Source organism: Lepisma saccharinum, chromosome 1, assembly GCF_977018435.1.
Source record: "Lepisma saccharinum chromosome 1, izLepSacc3.1, whole genome shotgun sequence".
NCBI classification, from domain to species: Eukaryota; Metazoa; Arthropoda; class Insecta; order Zygentoma; family Lepismatidae; genus Lepisma; species Lepisma saccharinum.
In genome coordinates, this window is record NC_139229.1 from 143,383,729 (window position 1) to 143,404,847 (window position 21,119).

General features: G+C 38.3%; 1 protein-coding gene across 1 annotated transcript in view; it reads left to right on the forward strand.

Moving 5' to 3' along the window:
• Positions 1–6,112: 6,112 nt before the first annotated feature.
• Positions 6,113–21,119, forward strand: part of LOC145989285 (coiled-coil domain-containing protein 25) — a 48,663-nt gene continuing 33,656 nt past the window's right edge. Inside the window, exons 1-2 of the mRNA XM_083124617.1 lie at positions 6,113–6,386; positions 13,252–13,299. Of these exons, the coding sequence (XP_082980743.1) occupies positions 6,362–6,386; positions 13,252–13,299 (73 nt within the window). The 5' untranslated portion in view covers positions 6,113–6,361. The remainder of the gene's footprint in view (positions 6,387–13,251; positions 13,300–21,119) is intronic.

Below are 21,119 nucleotides of genomic sequence, written 5' to 3' on the forward strand. Positions count from 1 at the left end.
GGGACCCCTTTGATTGCAAGGCGACGACGCTACCACTGCGCCATCGGGGAGGCCCTAACCGCAACGATGAGAACGCATGGTTAATTTAGTATGTATCTTCTCTAACATCACATTTCTTCCCTCTTTTGGCTAAACACGACAATGAAGATGAATGACTAGCAGTATTCGAAGTCTGGGTGCAGGAGAACCCCCCCCCCCCCACACACACACACACTACCACCACTACCAACAAGCACAATCTATAAGTATCACCCAACCTGCCACGATACGAGACGAACTTTTTCTTCTGTCCCATTTCATTTCGAAAACATTCACTTGTCCCATCTCCTCTTATGAGACGAGACGCAAAATGTCTCGTCTCGTGAGCAACACTAACATTAACAATAGAAGCATCCTCCTAGCTGTCCCCGAAGTCTCGAGCAAAAATCCTCCCATGTAACAATTTCCAGTTCAATGAAATGTCACTCACAAGGAAACAGTCATGCCCAGGTCGAGAGTCAAACCTGGAACATGCGACTTCCTCAGATAAATCATGAATTTTGTGGATAATAATTACAACGCCAGTTCATTCCTGGTAATTCTGAATCTGCGGTTTAGTTTGCATATATAAGCAGAATAATATTCAGTTTTCGAGGGCTCGTACCGTCGAAACGAGGAGTCAAAAAAAAAAAAATATTAAGAAAGTTTTTTTTATAATGATAAGCCTTTGCATACGTTGTTAATTCTATATTTTTCGAGACTTGAGACGAAAACAAGATTTGCGCTCCCAAACCGAGACGGATGTTTATAAATAGAGATGAGACTGCCAATGAGACATTTACAAATAAACACGAGACAGACATTTACAACTCTCAACGAGAACGAGACCAAGGCTGTCATGTCTCGTCTCGATAGGATCCTTAGTGGCGAAGTTGTGAACCGCCAATTAATGCGTTCGGGGTAACGAGATGAGGCGGCTTTCTTCGCCGTACAAAGTTCAAAATATATCGTACCATTTCACTATGGGATATTGTTATACACATGGGCGTATATCAGTAGCGAAGCGTAGTCTTACGAAGGAGGCAAGCAATGTTTCAGTACAACAAAACATGTAGTACAACGACATGCCGAGGGGAAAGATTCAAGGTTTATAGCCTCATTTACCCAGTCGCTGGATTTGTCAAAATATCGTAATAAAGTGACTGTACTAAAAATAAACCATATGATCCGCAAACGTCACATTTACTTTTTAAAAAAATCCAGGTAACGTTATTCATATGATATTAAACGTTTTGCATATGCGAACTTTCCGCATACGACTAAAGGGAGACGGAATTTCTTACTTACTTACTAGTACCTTTATTTGTTCATTATTATTTAATATGGTCAAACGGTGACCAAACCGATTTAGATAAAAAAAAAAAGGAATCATTTGTTTATTTTACGCTGCATGATGTAATTTAGTATTTTTGGGCACCCTAAAAACCGCATTGGAGTAACTTAAACACTAAATAAAAAGTTAAACACAAACAATAAAAAATTCATTTCAAAGCAAAGAAACACATGCATAGACGATGTACTCACCACAATAAATTTCAAACTCTTGTTGTTGGTCGACCCCCTTCCACGATTTTGATTTTAACACTTATCTCTCTCGAGCTAAACGAAGCAATTTTCAATTGCTCAATAATACACCCGCACTTCACATCAACCGTTCCTAAATACGCGTTCATTCCGATAAATTCACAGCACAAAACACGAAGCAACAAACACTCACACTATCCCACGCGCTTTCCACAACTGCAAATGCAAGCATCCACACAAGATCACTTTGAAAATCTCTGAAACAACAGAAAGTGATACCAACCTATTTCCGTCACAAAGGAAAGATATATCAGTTTGGAGATAAAAATTACGCGGAGGAATCAGAATCATTTCAGCAGAACGAGTATGTACATTAATATTTAAGTAATAAAGTGTCATTCAATGGCGTGCCCGGGGCGAAGGGGGGGGGTGGATGGTAGACATAACCCCCTTTTGACCCAGTATATCTAAGAAAAAACGTCAAATGAAGGAAAAGATGACAAAATGGGGACCGTAAAAAGACCCTGGGAACACCACTTGCGTCATAATAATAGAACTTAAAACATATTCGGGCCTCCCCGATGGCGCAGTGGTAGTGTCGTCGCCTTGTAATCAAGGGGTTCAGGGTTCGATACCCGGTGGAGGCACAAGTGTTTCAGATCCCATTTTAAACTGTAGGTCCAGTCCCGATTAGCCTTACTGTGCATAAAGTGGACTTAAAACAACAAATCAATCAATCAATCATTAAAACATATTCTTGTGCTCATAATATGCAGAATGTATACGATTTACTTCTATGCCATGTACAAATATCAGTAGATAGTTCTTTCTCAGATAGCTTTATTTTCACCCCAAGTTTTATTCAAAAGCAGTCAATTTATTGATTGTAAAATTTGTGAAAGAGCTCACTTGAATTACTGCGTAAATAATTTGGCAGATGCAAACACTGGTAGCGGTCAACACTTCTGGCGTAATTTGAGCTGGACCGACCAGGAAGCAGGGTGCAGGACCAAGGTCCGTCCAATCTTCCCTCCCTCCCTGAGAAAACTCTTCACGGGGGTGCAGAAATTCCACTGCCCCAACTCCCAATGTCAACTTTTTTTTACGCGTTTTACATTTCGCGAAATCTAAAATAATTTGTAATATAATATGATATATATGGAATTTAGAACAGTGATAATAACTTCTTTTAGTTATTTTATGACTAACAATTATTATTATATTTGCGATCTTGTTTACGTGTTCATGAAGACAAATATTCGTTACTAGTTTTTGCTGGCAACGTACCCATAGATGAATCCTTCTGCTTTCGGTTGAACTCGGCTATTTTCGGGAATCACGCAAGCTCGGAAAGCACAGCTTTTTGTAGAAGCTTTGTGGACGGGTGCTTGCAGTGCTTGAATTGCTTGTACTATATCTTCGCCTCTGGCGTATATATAGTTCACGTGGGGGGGGGGGGGGAGATGGATCAACTTTTGGTATGATTAGGGTTGCTTTATTTTGTAAGTGAAAATCCAGGACACTGCTGGCCGGAAACTTGTTGGAGAACAGGGGGTGCTGGACCCGACAAAGTTGTGTGTATGTAGTCACGAAGTTACGAGAATTGATAGTTTTCTGTTCATCTTGTGTCACTGCGATTTAAAAAACTAAATATCTTTAAGATGACTCGAGGGGGGAAAATAACTGATTTGACAGTCAGTCTCAATGCAGTTTCTTATCGCAGGAATTCCGAAACTATCAGGAAATTGCAGACATTTGGTCTGCAGTCCCATGTGGTGTGTGGAATTACGTAATTTCCTTCCCATCCGTATCCCGTCTTACGTCTCTAATTTAAGAGAATAAAATAAGTGTGAAGAAATTTTTATGAACAAGCGGATGAACAGGTAACTCTGGTAATATTACTGAATCAAAGAGGGGGTGGACCCGTTGAACCCCCCACTTAAATACGCCCTTGGCTATACACATTATTTTCTTGTATTAATTATACATAAACTAAGTATTAACATGTACTGTGCAACTGATGTAAGCTTCTCAGTGTATTTTCTCTTAATTTCCCAAAAATATTTGATCATAACTTGCGCAACAGAAATGAAACTCAAACTGAAATTGCTTTATGGAAAATAAAGTAAAATAGGCTTTATAAATAAAGTGAAGAATGTGAAAATTCTTATTTTGCACTACATAGGTTATGGTAAATTTCGATAAATATAAGTTTAAAATATATATATTTTTGAAAGTTTGGTCAGCGACCAATTTTACAAGCAATATTTTTCGCCTGACCTGAGAACACGCACGCAGCAGAACCCTTTCATTTATCTTGCACGTGAGCAGCAGGGATATTTCATGGAAGAATGATCATTACAAAGCATAGCTTTCCTTTCCACTATCGGTCCTTCTTCCATTATTTAAATCTGGATTTGTAAAACTGCTGCACATGTTCGCTCACCGTGGGCTACCCGCAGTAAACTGGACGCTCGAAGCCACTATTATGCTCGAAGCAGACGACAAACGAGCTCTCCCTAAGTCGTGACGTATTAACATGGCGGCTGCGTGTTTTCAGCGCAACGCTAGCGTCGCAACTTTGGAAGTCTCGTTTCTGCCTTAAACTGGACGCAGAGAAACGCGAGAACTTGCAGGGAAATGTCCATTCAATTCTGTTTCAAAAAAAAAAAAAACTGCTCTTTTAGCCTTCTTTGGACGCCGAGTAGTTTACATTATTACATAGATTGCATTGTCTACATGTATTCCATATGTATAGTCACATCAGAGCCGGCCATAGGTGGGTGTGGTGCCTGGCGCTGGACCTCTAACTATTTTCTTTTAGAGATCTAGAAAAAATCTGATTTTTGTTAAGTAGTCTGAAGTACAGATGTCCTACATTATCACAAGAGCAAAAATATTATAAGGAATAAACAATTAATTTATGTACATATTTCGTATTATTACATGAAGCAATAAGATGAACACTTGAAGATTAAAATCAAGAATTATGGGATGCTGAGTTTCTAAATTAGTCTTCCTTTTCATTTCAATAGCAAACTAATAATTTACGTATAAATGTAGCAATTTATATCATACCCAATAACTCTCTATCATAATTCTCATTTTATTGATTTTTAAAGCAGTAGCGAATTTACATGGTTTCCTGTAAAATAATATTTATACTCCATGATTTCACGAATAGTATATATTACTTTTGATAGAAATGCTTTGATCCAATTTTTATGTAGTACTTTGATTAGAATATGGTGTCAGCAACTTTGATATTTTAAAGAATGTAAAAACAATCCTTTAAGTCAGAAAAAAATCAGACTAGTTGCTTAATTGGAAGCACCGGTGTCCCATATACTCGTAATAAACCTCACAGAAACAAATATTTTTATCTGCTGTGGAGTTCCCTGAAAAACGGGGCCTCATGGTTGATGACTCCTACCTCATTTTGTTATATCACTTGTATTTGTGCGATTATACGCTGAACACACCTTTGACATCGTGCACTTCCTTTGTAAATAGGCAATGCTTTGACCACTCCAGAAGTGGCTGCCGCGTGTTCAAATGGTCACAGCTTGGCCGCGTGAAAACCGGTTTAGGCCCTCTCTAGTGTTTATATATATAGCTCGTTGGTCGGGACGGGAAATTTTTTCAATCCCCACATTCCGAAGCTCTTGAAATCTCGAATTCTGCAAGCCATCTTCACTTTATGTGATAGTTTTTGCATTTCAGGAATAAAAACTAACAATTTCCGATAAGTTCCAGACACTTGAAATGCAAAAAACGTCGAGAATTAACGACTTTTTGAAATGACAATTCGGTATTTTCCGAGTGCTCGGGATCCCGAAAAGTTAGGATCAGGCCAGGAAATTTTTTTGGCCGAGTCTGCTGCCACGCAGGTGACAGCAGTAAGAATAAGCATCAAATTTGCTGCTGCCACGTAATTCGTCTGCTAAGAGGATGTTACAAATCTTAAGAACATATTAAGACGAGAGAAATGGAAGTTTATGATTAGTGGGAATGAATGTACAGGTAATTTAGAACCTTTTTCTTTAGAAAGCATTTAGCGATATTATTTTAATGCTAACGGAACCTAACCTAACTACGAGAGCATTTAGGTTTATTATTGGAAGAATGCTAAGGGACCTAATCTTAAAATATTTATGTGAAAGTAATCGCTACAACTTCACAGTATGTGTTACAGACGTAATTGCATACATAGCATGATGAAATCACGATAAAACAAAGACCGAGTCTACTGCCACGCGCATCTTTTTTGAGGTCCTAGCAGAAAATAAACGTGGCAGCAGACACTGCCAATTTTTTTCCCGATCCCGGTCCCGACTTTTCGGAATCCCGCACACCCCTTAAGATCCACCAAGGCATCTGAAACCCTGGCATGGGAGCAGTGGCGCTAGTTAAAGTTACGGGGAAACCTGTAGTTCGCATATTTTCCACTTGAGAGAGAGAGCTTGGTGGATCTCATACAAGTTGGAGAAGAAACAACCGATTCTGCGAGATTTATAATCTGTAGTCTTCTTTGGGGTGTTTATGAATCTGTGTGTTTGTGCAACTGTGCTCACAGATAACGTGTGTTCGTTCTCGTTAGGTTGTTTTCTGCTTTCAATGCTTTTTTAGGTATTTTTCGCCGAAAGACTATTTCATTGGGTAAACCCGTATTGTTTCTGCAGTGTTATTGATTATCCAAGCCAAAATAATTTGCAAGGAAAGATGTTTGGTAGTTGATGTTGGGCTACGATCGGTATGAAAGTAATCTGACGAATAACCACCGGTTTAATTAGTCAACATGGTTTTGTATTTTGAAAGTACAGGTTAGTACTCGCATATACCCCTTTTGTAATACATTTTTTAGGACGGTTCGGCCCAAGTTCCGATTGTTTAATTCCGATTTAATCATTGAGCACGCAATTTTTTTATGGTTCCATTTCTATTACACATGGGTTTTAACGATTACTTGCTGTGCGTTTGCTTGAGAATGTTTTTTTTTTTGGTATAATTTTACGATACCTTCTTAACCGAAAAATACCTACTTTCGTGTTCATTATGTCATCACAAACCATTGACGGATAGCCTTAAAAATCATTCATGATAGCCCCACGGACCATTTCCAGCAAGGTTAGGTTAGGTAAACATAGTTAAAAAAAGGAACGTTTGGAAACACTGGCGAGACCGCGTGACTTTTGACGCTTGCACCATCTGCAGATACATAATGGAAACAACAGCATAATATTGTTGCTTTGCTAGGGTGACCAGACACATACATGTAAAAAAGAGGACAGAGCATGGTGAAAAAGGAGGACAAAGTCATAAAAAAAGAGGACACCACAAAAAATGGCAACTCATTTACCATTACTCATAATTAGGGACGTGAAATTTTCGTTTTATTTTCAACTGAATTTCGTTACTACAATTCGGTATTATTTTTCGCGGTTTAGGGCAAAATTCGTTGTTATTAATTTAAAATTGGTTATTTTTACATGCATATTTACTGTTCCTTCTATGATTAAGATTTTCACATTGCTTTAGAAATTGAGGCAAGTTTTAGTTTTAATGACAAAAATAAATAAATTTAAGGCTTACCTTTGTTAGGAATTATCAAATTTCTTCCATTTGGAAAACTATTTCGTCTCATCAGCCAGTAAATATGAAATGTTTATTGAATGATATCACCCAAATCTTTGAAAATAGTCATACATATAACTTTCTCCAACAATGCCAGGAAAATCCCTCTGCTACCTCAAATTAGGCGTTGTGTATGCACACTCGCATACACAACCCCTCCCCCTTCCCCGAAACACAAAAGGTGCTTTTCCCTGAAAATTTTCCCGTTCCTAATCAATTTCCCTTCTGGGAAGATCCCCCCACCCCGAGCAAATTCTATTTCAGGAAGAGGTTAAATAGCCTACTGTCAGTCATATCTGTGCCAAACTGAAATAATGAAGCGTGACAATTTCGGTTTAATCAAACTTTCACCAGCTAGTCTAGAAACGACAGCTCAATTAGCACTTCAGGTAGTACTTTTTGAACAAAAGAAGTGTTATCCCTAGTTTATATTGCATATTTCGCGACGTTTTTCGTTTTAAAGTGCAAAATTCGGTGTTATTCTGAAAGATTGCATAATTCGAGCTATTTCGCGATTCCGAAACACCGAAAACTTGCCTCCTTTATTTAGCCAAATCCATTTTAGACACTTTATTGTGCTTTCTTCAAGTATTCGGTGTTATCGTTAAAACGAAAACTTTACGTCCCTACTCATAATTTAATCAATATAAATCTGATGATTTTTTAAATAATTTCCTATTACCTTTAAGCAACGAAAGCAATCTCCTAATCGTATTATTTAGCACAGGACAATCATAATTAAGAATATGTATAGTTTGAAGCACAGAATTTTAGTCTTTTTACAATTGTTGGATATTAGAATGCAATATCACCATAAGTGAATGCAAATGTGACAAGTAAGCTTCGCTTTAACTTATTTCCAAAAACAGAACTTAAATTTTTAGGTAGTTTAGATTGTGTCAGGAAATATGATTTTAATGCCACAAACATTTTTGCACTCTTTCAACAGGAGGGGAAAGTGACAGCCACCTTACACATTACCTCATATTCGTTTCTTCCATCCTTTAAAAGCTGGATATTTTCTTGCAAGAATATGGTTGAATTTACACTTTCGCTTCGTTATTTCATGAAAGTAAATATTACTTAACAACAAAATTCTCACTACGCGTTTCTGTATCGCGTATGTATGACTCAAAAATGAACTGGCCGACCTCTGTGGTGGAGTGGTTAGCTCCAGAGGTCCCGGGTTCGAATTCCAGCCTGGATATGGGTGTTATTTGTGTGTTCCCCTTCATGAAAATCATCCCTCATCCTTATCTTCGCGATTAGCAAAAGTGGCAGAAAAGGGAATTAAAATAAACCCTATCAGTCAATCAAAAAGGAATTGCTCAAATTACATGTGTTTCACAACTCTCAGATTGCGAAGCAACGAGTTACAATAATACATACTAATGACTAGGGTGTGCGGGACAGAACATTTTTTGGTCGGGACGGGGAATTTTTTTTAAATCCTGACGTTCCGGACAGGTAAAATCCGCAATTTCCCAAGAAATTTTCAGGAACGGGTAATGATAAAACATTCCCCACGGTGTGGAAATCGTGAATTTGACGTCATTTCCCTTTCTTTCGATTTCTAAAATAAAAAGCTAACAATTTCAGAGAAGTGTCAAAACACTTATAATTCAGAAAACATCAAGAATTAACCACTTTTTAAAACTACCATTTGGAAGTTTCGAACTGCTCGGGATCTCGAAATGTCTGGAAATCATCACCCCTACTAATGACTCAGTCAGGAAAGTGATCATGTTCAGCTCCCAGATGCTAGGTGAGCATTGCTCTCATATTTAACGCGCCCCAAGTGATATGAATATAATTATGTGTGGAAGCATTCTCTATGCAGAACATTTGCTACGGTGGATGCTATAGCCTACTCTTTCTAAAAAAGGAGGACATTTACCGATTTCTAAAAAATCCGCCTGGACGCCGGACAGAGACCTAAAGAGGAGGACATGTCCGGATAAAAGAGGACGTCTGGTCACCCTATGCTTTGCACAAAATGCAAGTTTATTATATCAAAAGTGCTTATTTCTTGCTGTGCAGCATTGTGCGGTGAGAAAATGCCTCCACGAACTTTCAAAATGCTTCAGAAACTTATTTCTGTAAGTAGTTTCTTCTGTATAAATGAAGAAATGTGTCTTGATATAACAGACATTTACCTACCAGACACTTCAATTTCATCCATATTTCGCATACTCACTAATTTAGGGTTGCTAATCACGAATCTGCAGTTAAAATTTGGCATTCTCATGTGGAACTTTAAAAATAACGTGTAGAAGTTGTAAAAAAAAAAAAAAAAACTTGAAAATTAGCTTACGCACTTCTCATGGACAAGATATTGGTAAGAATTGACAATATAGGGAAGTCTCCAATATCATTAATTTTCGGTATACTAACTAATTTCCCCAGGTTTTTTACAACAGATTCGTGATTAGGAGGCCAAAATTAGTTAGTATACCGAAAATTAACAAAATTGGAGACTTTCTCTATATTGTCAATTTGCTCCCAAGATATTCTCGGTCAACAAGCGACAGTAAATTATGTAGAAGCGTGGGAATGAATGTAGAAGTAAATCGGAACCTTAGTACAATGCATTTAGGTACTTTATTTTAATGCTAAGGGAACCAAACCTAACCTGCCTAACCTAACCACGAAAGCATATATTGAACAAAACCTTAAGTAATCGCTAAAACACCGCCGTATGTGTTAACAGACGTAGATCGAAATCAAACCATGTATAAATTGCATTCGTAGCATGATGAAATCGCAATAAAACAAAAGGAACTTGGGCCCAGTAATCTGTGAGTTTTTGGTGTGAGGAAGGTGGCATCTTTGAAGGTAGGAAATGAAGTCATTTCGTAAGTTTTGCCTTGAAAAAAGCACTTTTTTAGTCACTTTCAGTTGGGTACAATTTAATAATATGGAGGCATTCGTTCATATTTCGCATACTCACTAATTTAGGACACTTGATCATGATTCTGTGATTGAAATTTGTCACTCAAGTGCTACGAAACTGACATTTTTTAAGGTGTCTGGTCGCAGTTAGCATTAAACCCCTCGAACGATGCACGGGTAGCCCCATGAACCATTCTCGGATAGCCCCACAAACCATGCATGGTTATTTAGGCAAAGAGTTAATATTTGGGGTCGTAGTAATATCAGGAATATATATTTTGTTCTTTAAGTATTCGAAATGCAAAATCTTGAGATAAATAATGAGCAATTGTGCATTGTCGGTTCCGATCACAGACCCCCTTATTTTGCAAGTTCCTCATGTGAGCGCCCAATTTTAACTGCAGATTCGTGATTAGGACCCCTAAATTATTGAGTATGCGAAATATGAACGAAATCGGGGAATTGTCCGGTATTGTAAAATCGCTTCTTTTTTTAAAATATTCTCCTCTTGCACCCAGCTATTCGTCTACTGTCGTCTTGGTTACAGACTGCTGCTACCATGTATGTCACGTGTGTGGTGCGAAGGAGTTTTGTAGTTAGTTACGAGTCAGGTTTAGGGTTCTTAAAATTCAAATAACGTCTCTTTTCATGCTTAGGTAGGGTAGGCCAGGTTTAGGGCTCTTAGTGTTACAGTAATTTCCCAAAATGCTTTCCACATACCATATCATGCTAGTGCTGGTCTCAAGCATGACACCCCTTTGATCCTCGTGTCAGCAATAGTCTGTAGAATTCCTTGTGGATGGGTGCTTTTTACTTTCCTTTTCGTTTATATATATATTTATAAGGTAACACTTTACTATACCGGAGACGGATTTCTTCAAATTTGCAGAACAAAGTACTTACGCAAATCATTTTCTGTAGCGTTGTTGATGTTCGGGAATGTAGTTTTGATCCTTTTTGATGCGACTGCATGTGGTTTTCTACGAAAATATATTTCCGATGTGCTATTGCAGCTGCCTCCACGATGTTGTCCATATATGCTAAATTGAACGAAAGGAGTGCTAATCGAACCTAACCTAACCTGGTAGGCATACCTCGTCCCCATGATGGTTCATGGGGCTATCATGAATTTTTGGGCTAAGGTCAGTGGTTTTTGGGGCTACCCGTGGATGGTTTGTGGGAAATAAGGAACAACAGTAAGTACTTGTTAATGTAAGAAATAAGACATTATTTTTGTTATAAATTCATTATTTCACCTAAAGAAATGTTCCGCAATGCAGAAGAGTACGTTAGCAATGTAAAAAATTGCGAAATAAATCATTGATAGGTGTCTCCGGTATAGTAAAGTAGTACCATTTATAAATTGTACTGTTCAGAACTCCAAACAGTGGTAATTACTTTCATCAAGGTTCAAATTTACTGTAACAATAATTTATATAATTCTGCAATACTTCATCTTTCTCCTATGAAACTAAGAAATCATTAATCTTTCAGAACCAATACTGATGGTTCTATGTTAATTGCAAAGTTATATTTTTTTCTTGATTTATGGGTGAATACATGATCTGCTATTTTATAGGAATTCTGTCATTTTACTGAATGCCTGTTCAAGCAGTGATGCTGAGAATACGAGGTTTGGCTAGAAAAATCTCGGATTGATGTTGCTATTGGCAAACAACGAATGCGCGAAGGTTGAGCAATGCATGATTCTATACTACCATACCCTGCCTACAGAATGACTAATTGCCCTGGGTGCAGGCCTCTCAGTTTCGCTGTGGCACTTGGACAAAGCGGAACGTGCATCTGTGCTCCGTCGGAAAAATGCTGAGTATTAAAATGGAACAGCGTGTCAATATGAAGTTCCTTTACAAACTGGGGAAGTCCGCAACAGAAGCGTACAACATGTTAAAATCTGTGTACGGGGATGAGTGTTTATGACGCACACAAGTGTTTGATTGGTTTAAACGGTTTAAAGAAGGACAGGAAATGATCCAAGACAACCCACGTTCAGGACGACCATGCACGTCGAAAACGGAAACAAACATTCAAAAAGTGAGTGATTTGATTCGAAAAGATCGTCGATTGACCATTAGAGCAGTTGCTGAAATCACAGGAATAGACAAAGAAAGTGTTCGACAAATTTTACGCGAGAATTTGAACATGAGTAAAGTGTGTTCAAAACTCGTGCCAAGGAACCTGACATTGGAACAGAAGGAAGCTCGACTGAACATTTGTACGGACACTTTGAAGAACATTGAAACAGACCCTACATTCTTAGAGAGAGTGATAACCTGTGATGAATCATGGTTTTTCACGTACGACCCTGCCACAAAGCGCCAATCAATGCATTGGAAGACCTCGAGTTCGCCACGTCACAAGAAAGCTCGCATGAGCAAGTCCAAATTCAAAGCCATGATGATTGTCTTTTTCGACATTCGAGGCATTGTGTACGTTCATTGGGTACCCGAGGTTCAAACTGTAAACCAACATCATTACATTAATGTGCTGAAAACCCTTCGTGAGCGAGTAAGAAGAAGACGACGACCTGATTTGTGGTAACGGAAGTCATGGATTCTGCACCAAGACAATGCTCCTGTCCATACGGCCCTGTCAGTGAAGATATTTTTGGCTAAATATGGCATCCCAGTGTTAGAACATCTGCCGTATTCACCGGACCTTGCTCCCTGTGACTTCTTTTTATTCCCCAGAGTGAAGGCCGCCCTAAAAGGAACCAGATTTGAGACAGTAGAAGCTGTGCAAAGAAAAGCGACGGATGTAATGAACATGATCTCCGAAAATGACTGGCAACACTGCTTCCAGCAATGGAAAATTCATATGGAGCGGTGTACAGATCGTGCAGGGGAGTACTTTGAAGGAGATAAAGTTCCTGTTTTACAAAATGCCGAATAAAAGATTTCATAGCATCAGTCCGGTTTTTTTCTAGCCAAACCTCGTATATTGAATTTACATGCATGGGTGAGATTGCCCTTATTACATTGTTTCACTGGTAATTTTTGTTGTCCAGTGTGTCAACATTTTCAATGATTTGGCCTTACTTTATTTTACAGCAGTGCATTACACCCTTCAAGTAATTTGCTTGCTCTTTAACAGGATATTCCATATATTTGTGTATAATTAATAAATATTCTTGTATGTTTGCAGTTGTCTCACCACCCATTACATTGTTCATGGGAGCAGATAAATATGAAAGTAAGTGCATTTGCAGTTTTAAGTTTCCTAGTAATTTTTAGAATTCAAATGAGATGATAAATATTAATTTAAGTGAGAATATGGTGTTCACCCCGTGTAAGTTTGTATAAATGATATTCATCAAAATGTATGGGACATTTTAAATCACCTTTTGCCTGTCTGGGCAGAAGTTTCTATTGTTTAATTCTAGAGTTGGAAGAGGTCAGATAAAAACTGGCTTCGCACCTTTTTTGGTTGGGCTTTTTCAGCTTTTTTAACAAAAGTGTCTCAAATCAATGAAAATAGATGAGTTGCCAGTTCCATGGTTTTCGTTTATCTCCCTACTGTAAAATAGGCACTCATTTCTATAGATATGATACAATTTACAATATGAAATTCGTAGCTAGACATAAACAGGGTTTTCAAAAAAGCTGGCTTTTTTGAATGGGCGGTTCTTTCCGAGTGTTATCTTCATATTTCGGTAGGCTTATTAAATAAATCTATGTAGTAAACATATTCTCACAACCAGAGTAGTTTTGTGTGTTTTATTTTTAATAGAACCTGATAGTATGATATGATTTTCAATGTTTGAATTTGTTATACGAACATGTACATTGAATCAAAAAAGATAATACTGCTCTACCATTTGAATATCTAGTATCAAATCTCTGTACATTAAATTTTGTGTAGTAAAATATATTTGTATTCTGATTTTCCAGGACATCATGTATAATTTGGTTAAATGTCCGCTAAAGTGGTCACGGAGCAATTAGTGATGTATCTTGGCTGCTTGTTGCAGTAGTTCTCAACCTTTGTGAGACCAGTAAATTTATTTCTTACAAGTTTATACCTAAAAATACATTTCTGATCCTTAAAGTTTATATGGAAATCAATATGCACCCTCAGTTAATATTAATATATCAACTATGGCATAATCATAGTTCAATTTTGTCAAATATAAAATTAGATTTAAATCAGTCGTCAACCCCTGGGTGCAACGGACCTTTGTGGCCCAGCAGTTGGAAAACACTGGCACTAAAACTGAAGCAGAAGTAAATAAGACAGCGCAACTGGAGAAGAAAGAAATCTGAACTGGACCTACAGTTCGAAATGAGATCCGAAGCACTCTGCCTCCACTGAGGATTGAACCTCAGACTTGTTCTTATTACAAGGCAACGACATTACTTTATTCCGCTCTAGAGCGTTCATGATGATGAAAAGAACCTTCTATCAAAAACACAGCCTTTTCCCAACAGTACGAGGGTCACTATTTATATTTTGAGCCTTGGCAACACTGATTGAAGTTAGGTGCGATTTGACGTTCGCACGGAATCGTCTGGCATTATTGACCATAACGTACTTCAAATGTTTTGTCAATAGCTTCATTTGTGTTGTTTATGTTGCCTTGGAGATTGCGCGACAACAATAAAATGGAATTAACTCGTGAACATTTTCGTGCGATGATTGTTTACGATTTTCGACGTGGATTATCAAGACAATAGTGCATCTATCAACTTACTTCCACATTTGGCGATGAAGCCCCATCCTTTGCCACTGTGAAACGCTGGTATAACGAATTTAATCGTGGCCGCCATTCGCTCACCGACGAGATTCGCGAAGGTCGTCCAAAATCAGTTGTTGTTCAAGAAAACATTGATGCTGTGCAAAACCTAATACTGAAAGATCGTCATGTGACATACTGTGAGATTGAGGCAACCATAGGCATTAGTTCCACCAGTATATATAAAATATTACATGATCATTTAGCTGTGAGAAAGGTATGTTCTCGTTGGATCCCACACAATTTGACAAAAACTCAAAAAGATGCTCACGTCAATTGGTGCAAACAAATGCTCAATAAATACAACCGTGGTGCTTCAAAAGACGTATATAAGATTGTAACAGGTGACGAATCATGGATATATGCATATGAGCCGGAACGTTTACAGCAGTCGACTGTATGGGTGTTTCAAGATGAACCCAATCCAACAAAAGTTGTTCGCGCTCGAAGCACATCGAAACAAATGGTCGCCTGTTTTTTCGGGAAAACTGGTCATGTGGCAACTGTGCCTTTAGAGGAACGTAGAACGGTCAACTCTGAATGGTACACAACAATTTGTTTGCCAGAGGTCTTCGGTCAAATACGGAAAACAAACAAACGCCGTCGGATCATTCTTCATCAAGACAATGCCAGCTGTCACACATCTCGTCTAACAACCGACTTTATGAACAGTCAAAAAATCGAATTGATGGGTCATCCACCGTACAGTCCTGATTTGGCACCCGATGACTTCTTCTTGTTCCCGAATGTCAAGAATAAATTGCGTGGACAACGATTTTCGTCGGCGGAAGACGCCGTTGATGCGTTCAAAAACCATATTATGGAGGTGTCTCAAGAAGATTGGAAAAACTGCTTTGACAAATGGTTTGAACGAATGCAAAAGTGTATTGACCATAAAGGATAATACTTCGAAAAAGAATAAAGCAGTTTTCAGTGCCAAAATATAAATAGTGACCCTCGTACTTGCAATTTGTTCTCTGATTTACAGGCTAAATTAAATCTTAGTCTCTGATGAAGTAGCTAATAATCTTGTAAAGTATAGAGAACATTCAGACCGAAGCAACACATGGCAGTGGTGGGTGTCATATTGAAGAGGCAAGTGACATGGGCCCCTTCAGTCTGTAAGCAAGCATCCACCATGCATGCACAAACAAGACCGAAGCGCGGTATTGAAGGAGCTTTCAGACTGAAGTCACAGATAACAACCAACACAGTCTCCTTCACCGTGCATGCAACAACGACCGAAGCAGCACAATGCACACCATTGAGTATGGTCTGAGCAACATGCGAGTGACATGTTTAGCTCGTTGTCGCATTTTGGTTCAAAAGGCTGAATAGATTACTGACTAAGGGTCTGCTTCCAAGTGACACATGTCTCTTGTTGCTTCCGTCTGAAAGTTCACTGAGAAAATGGTACAGGCCAAGTAACAAACGACACTTGCAGCTTATGTTGCTTCGGTTCTAAAGGTTGGTTTCCAAATGCCACTTGCTCTTTTCATCTCAAAGTTCTGTTAAAGAGGATATATACACAAATGCACATAATATGTACACTTCTGAACAGTAAAGATTTTTCATTGTCCTGAAACATCGAATATTTTGATAACATTTGTTTCATATTTTATGACATCAACATTTAAATTGAGACACAAACATGTAAAAGCTTGCTTACATCCATTTCATGGTCAGATGTGCTCTACACATTTAATTTTAACCCTAGCTTACCCGTGCCATGCAAGAAACTTACATACTTGGGGGGGGGGGGGGGGCAGCAGCTCACAGGCCCACACTTTCTTTTTTATCACTAAAATTCTAGAAACCATTTTATTATTGAATCACGGCTTCCTTTGCTGATTATATACACTTCCGACAAAAGTTTAAGACCACCAGGAAAAAGTGCCAAAAATCAGTAGAAATGAATGTATTTCGTAATTAATGTACAAAAAACAGATGTAAGAATCTGCTTGGCAATGTACAAACATAGGTGCATCCACTATACATACTAATGTCACCTCATATTTTGCTTTCATCAATATGTCCGCCATGGTCCTTAATGACAGCAGCGCAAACACATGGCATGCGATTCAATAGTTTTTCCAGATAGGATGGTTGAATGTTACGCCAGGCATCGTTGATGACTTCCCATAGCTGTTGAGTCTTGCTGGGTACCTTCTTTCTGATGTCCCTATCGATTTGGTCCCATAGCAGTTCAATTGGTAAAAGATCAGCAGACTGTGGTGGTCACGTCATGAGATCTAATGCAACTTCTGTTGCCTTGCGTTCCAAATACCGCGTACACAATTTGGATGTATGTTTGGGATCATTATCTTGTTGAAAAATAAACCCATTACCAACAAGACAACGACCAGAAGGGATGGCATGGTGAACCAATATCTGATGATACCCTTCTTTTACCAATGTTCCCTGAATTTTATGAAGGTCCCCCATCTGGTTTCCGGCAAAATATCCCCACACCATTACACTTCCACCCCCATGTTTCACTGTGGGAACAAGACACTCTTCTTTCATTCTCTCGCCGACCTTTTGATGCACAAAGGTTCGCCTATTGCGGCCAAATAATTCTTATTTGGATTCGTCGGTCCAGAGTACCCGTTTCTAGTTATCCACAGTCCAACCTTGGTGCATTTTAGCCCAGGCCAATCGTTTCATCTTGTTCACACTTCGTAAGAATGGCTTTCTAGCAGCTACTCTGCCATGCAACCCTACTTCACGCAACCTATTCTTCACCGCTGACACAGACACAGGCGTCCCCTCTGCTGTTATTAAGGGAAGCAGCGATGACTGGTGCTGTTAGGTGCCTGTTCCATTTGCAAGTTAGTGTAATATATCTATCATCAGCTGCAGACATTACACGAACTCTTCCACTACGTGCACGGTCCGCATGACTGTTGGTTTTACCCTATCTATCCAATGCACAATGAAAACCAGTCTTGGAAATATTCAGTTTTCTTGCTATTTCGCGTTCCGAATAACCTTCATTTTTCAGTGCACATATCACAGCATGCTTTTCAACCGAAATCGCCTGTTCCCCACGATGACGGGCCATTTCACTCAGCTTCACTTACCTTGCACACCTCACACATAAAAATGGGGTAACAATGTCGCCTGCATGAACAGCAACTGAACCTGAGCCACTGATAAGGATGCGCGTGAGGCTGGCTACCGTTCTGACTGGTTTCACGCACACAGCTGCAATGTTGCCAGCTTCAGCAACATTTCTGCCCTTTCCATTTTGCCAACCACATGCTACACATTCGGGAAAAAAATGGTTTTGCGTCTTGCGAGGTTCAAACTAGACTACATTGCATCTTCCATGTGTATCATCGTCACGTCTTTCTTGGACAGGAACCGTTGGTTCCATACAACACTCCATACTGAATTTTTGGCCGTTATTCATGGTGGTCTTTAACTTTGTGTCGGTAGTGTACATTAAGATATTTATTCATTACTATCATTAATAAAACATAATAACCAATTATTGCAATCATTCACTAAAAAGCAACATCCATTACAACTTTTTATTAATGCTTTTTTTTGTTTGTAGAAGTGCAGTTGTTTATTACATATAATAATTACCATCATTACCAACCAATTGTACACTGTCACTGGCATGAGTGTTTCGAATGAGACACCTTCAAAGATGGTGCCTGATATGCCCACCATGTGCATTTTCCTCCTAATTTCTTTACATTTATGTTTTTATGAACAAAAGTAATACAGAAATATTGTGAACGTCCTAGGGAACAATGTAATTTATTTTCAAACAGTTGAAATCTAAAAAAAAATAGATATGGTGAGCCCACAAGTCCCCACCCCCCTTGGTAAGCTAGGGTTAAAATTGTACCTGAACCACTATGCAATATGTGTACACTGGGATTAGCCAATATCTGTCCCTTGACTGCTACAGCATGTAATTTTTTTTAGCTAGTTGTAAAACATGTCACTACAAACCTGTAAACTCATAACAGTAACTTCAAGTTAAATAGGTTAGCTGTAATAGGTAAAGAGCCAAAATTACGAGGCCGAAATTAGTGAGTATGCGTAATTTCAAAGCAATCGGAGATACTTCCGGTATTGTAAATTTATACGAAACAAAATGTAAGTTTTGTAGGACTAGCTTCCTCAATGCACAAAACACTATTTTTTTCTAGAAGAAAGCTCGAACACCATTGCCAAACCTACCTCTAATCAAAGTCCACATTCCACATGCTCTTCTCAACTAATGCTCTGCAAGTAACGAAGGAACAGTGTGGCAACGCTGTAGAGAGCGCAACGAATGCCGAACGTCACTTGTTCATATCATCAAACATGGTTGTTATGTTTCTGTATGGAGAATGATTGCGGTAATTTTGCAAAATCTTAACTCCAGATACGTTACCAAAACTGCATATTTAGTGAGTATAAGAAGTAGGAAAGGAATTGGAGACAATCTCTATATTGTGCATTCATACCTCCAAATTAATCATTGTACACATGGCTATTTACTTTGATTTGATTACAGTTAATTCCTGTATGCATATCCTTCACCATCATAATGGTTGCTTCTTCTGTGTTTTTTTTGGGGGAGAGTGACTTTTTTTCTAAATTTGCATAGTTTTTTTTTTGCAAGTAGCCATTCATGTACAGTGGTCAGAAGTAGCACGCTACTGTAGCTAACTACAAATCTGTAGCTGTAGCAGCGTTACATTTTCTTTCGCTACAGCTACATTTCTTCTCAGCATTTTGAGGTAAATTTTGAGTGTGGCAACAGCGTAAAGAAAAAATAAAGAATAACGCTTACTTTTGCAGGAAGTTCATAAAGACAAAGTCTGTTACATGGAAATACAGATAATCTAGATTATAAATATCTTGATATCGCAGATTATGTAATCCGTGTAGTATATTTTAATAGTATCTGAATAATTCTAATATCCTGATAACTAACTGACATTTATGAATATATTTCGTCTAAGAGCTACGTTCTTTTTTGTGCTGCATTGCTATTTTTCTGAGAAACATGCCTCGTGTGCGACACCACTGAAAAGAAGATGCCTCATTTCTGTCACTCCAGGAACATCCTGTGGGTATCCATGGTGTAAGAGAGCAAAATGTGAATAATTACTGTGAAAAACATAACTTCCACTACAATTACAAAGCAATAGTTCCAGCAATCAATGGCTGAGTATGTTAACAGCATTGATCACTGTCAGTGTGTGTGACCTCACCAGCAGGAAATTATTGTTACAAGAACAATAGACATTCAATTTCTGGAATTACAATTATTTTTGTCATAATATTTGCTCGCAAATTTTAAATTACATTATGTTTAGAACACTCAGGATTACACGTAAGTTTCCTTAATATATTTTATGGTATTGTAAGATGTACGTACGAGTTATTGAGTTTCTGACAGAAACAATTTTCTTTATTTAATATATAGTTTCCAAATTTATGTATTTTTCCTACTTTTACGTTGCTTTTCTGTAACTCTTACTATTCATGATATGAAGATGAATGTTTTCTTAGTTATTCTCTTATCTTGTACTTTCGCTTACTGCCACTTTTGGTTAATTGTGAGATTGAGGAAGAATGAAGAATGATTATGAATAATGTGAAGAATGTAGGAGCATTCATTGGGGGATTCCATTCTCCCAACTTGGAGTATTTCTTAGTTTTCCAGAATTTACATTCCTTTGATCTTCTAAAGCTATTGTTGCCACATGTCCGGTATAACAGAAGAAAGAAGCAATCATTTGCTTGGCAGCACTCCTCGAACGAACAACTTTTGTTGGTTTCTGCTCACTTTGAAACACCCAAACAGTAGATTGCTGTTTAGTTTCGGGTTCGTATGAATAGATCCAAGTTTCGTCCCCTGTAACGATGTAGTACACCAAATTTGACTTGCCTCGGTTGAATTTTTTGAGCATTTCTGTACACCAATTTACACAAGCCTGTTTTTGAGCTTTGGTCAAGTTGTGTGGGATCCAACGGCTTGAAAGTTTCCATACGTTCAGATGACCATGCAAAATCTTATGTAATGATTTCATGTCAATGTTCAAGATGCCTGAATCTCATGGTATTTCACATGCCGATCTCTCTCAATCATTTCACGCACAGCATCAACATTATTGGTAACAACAGACGTGGATGGACAACATTCACGAAATTCATCACTAAGAAATGTGCGACCACGCTGAAATTCGGAAAACCAATTGTACACAGTCCTATTGGATGGTGCTTCATCCCCAAAATGAAGTCGTTCAATGCAGTGTTCCGGTGTTAA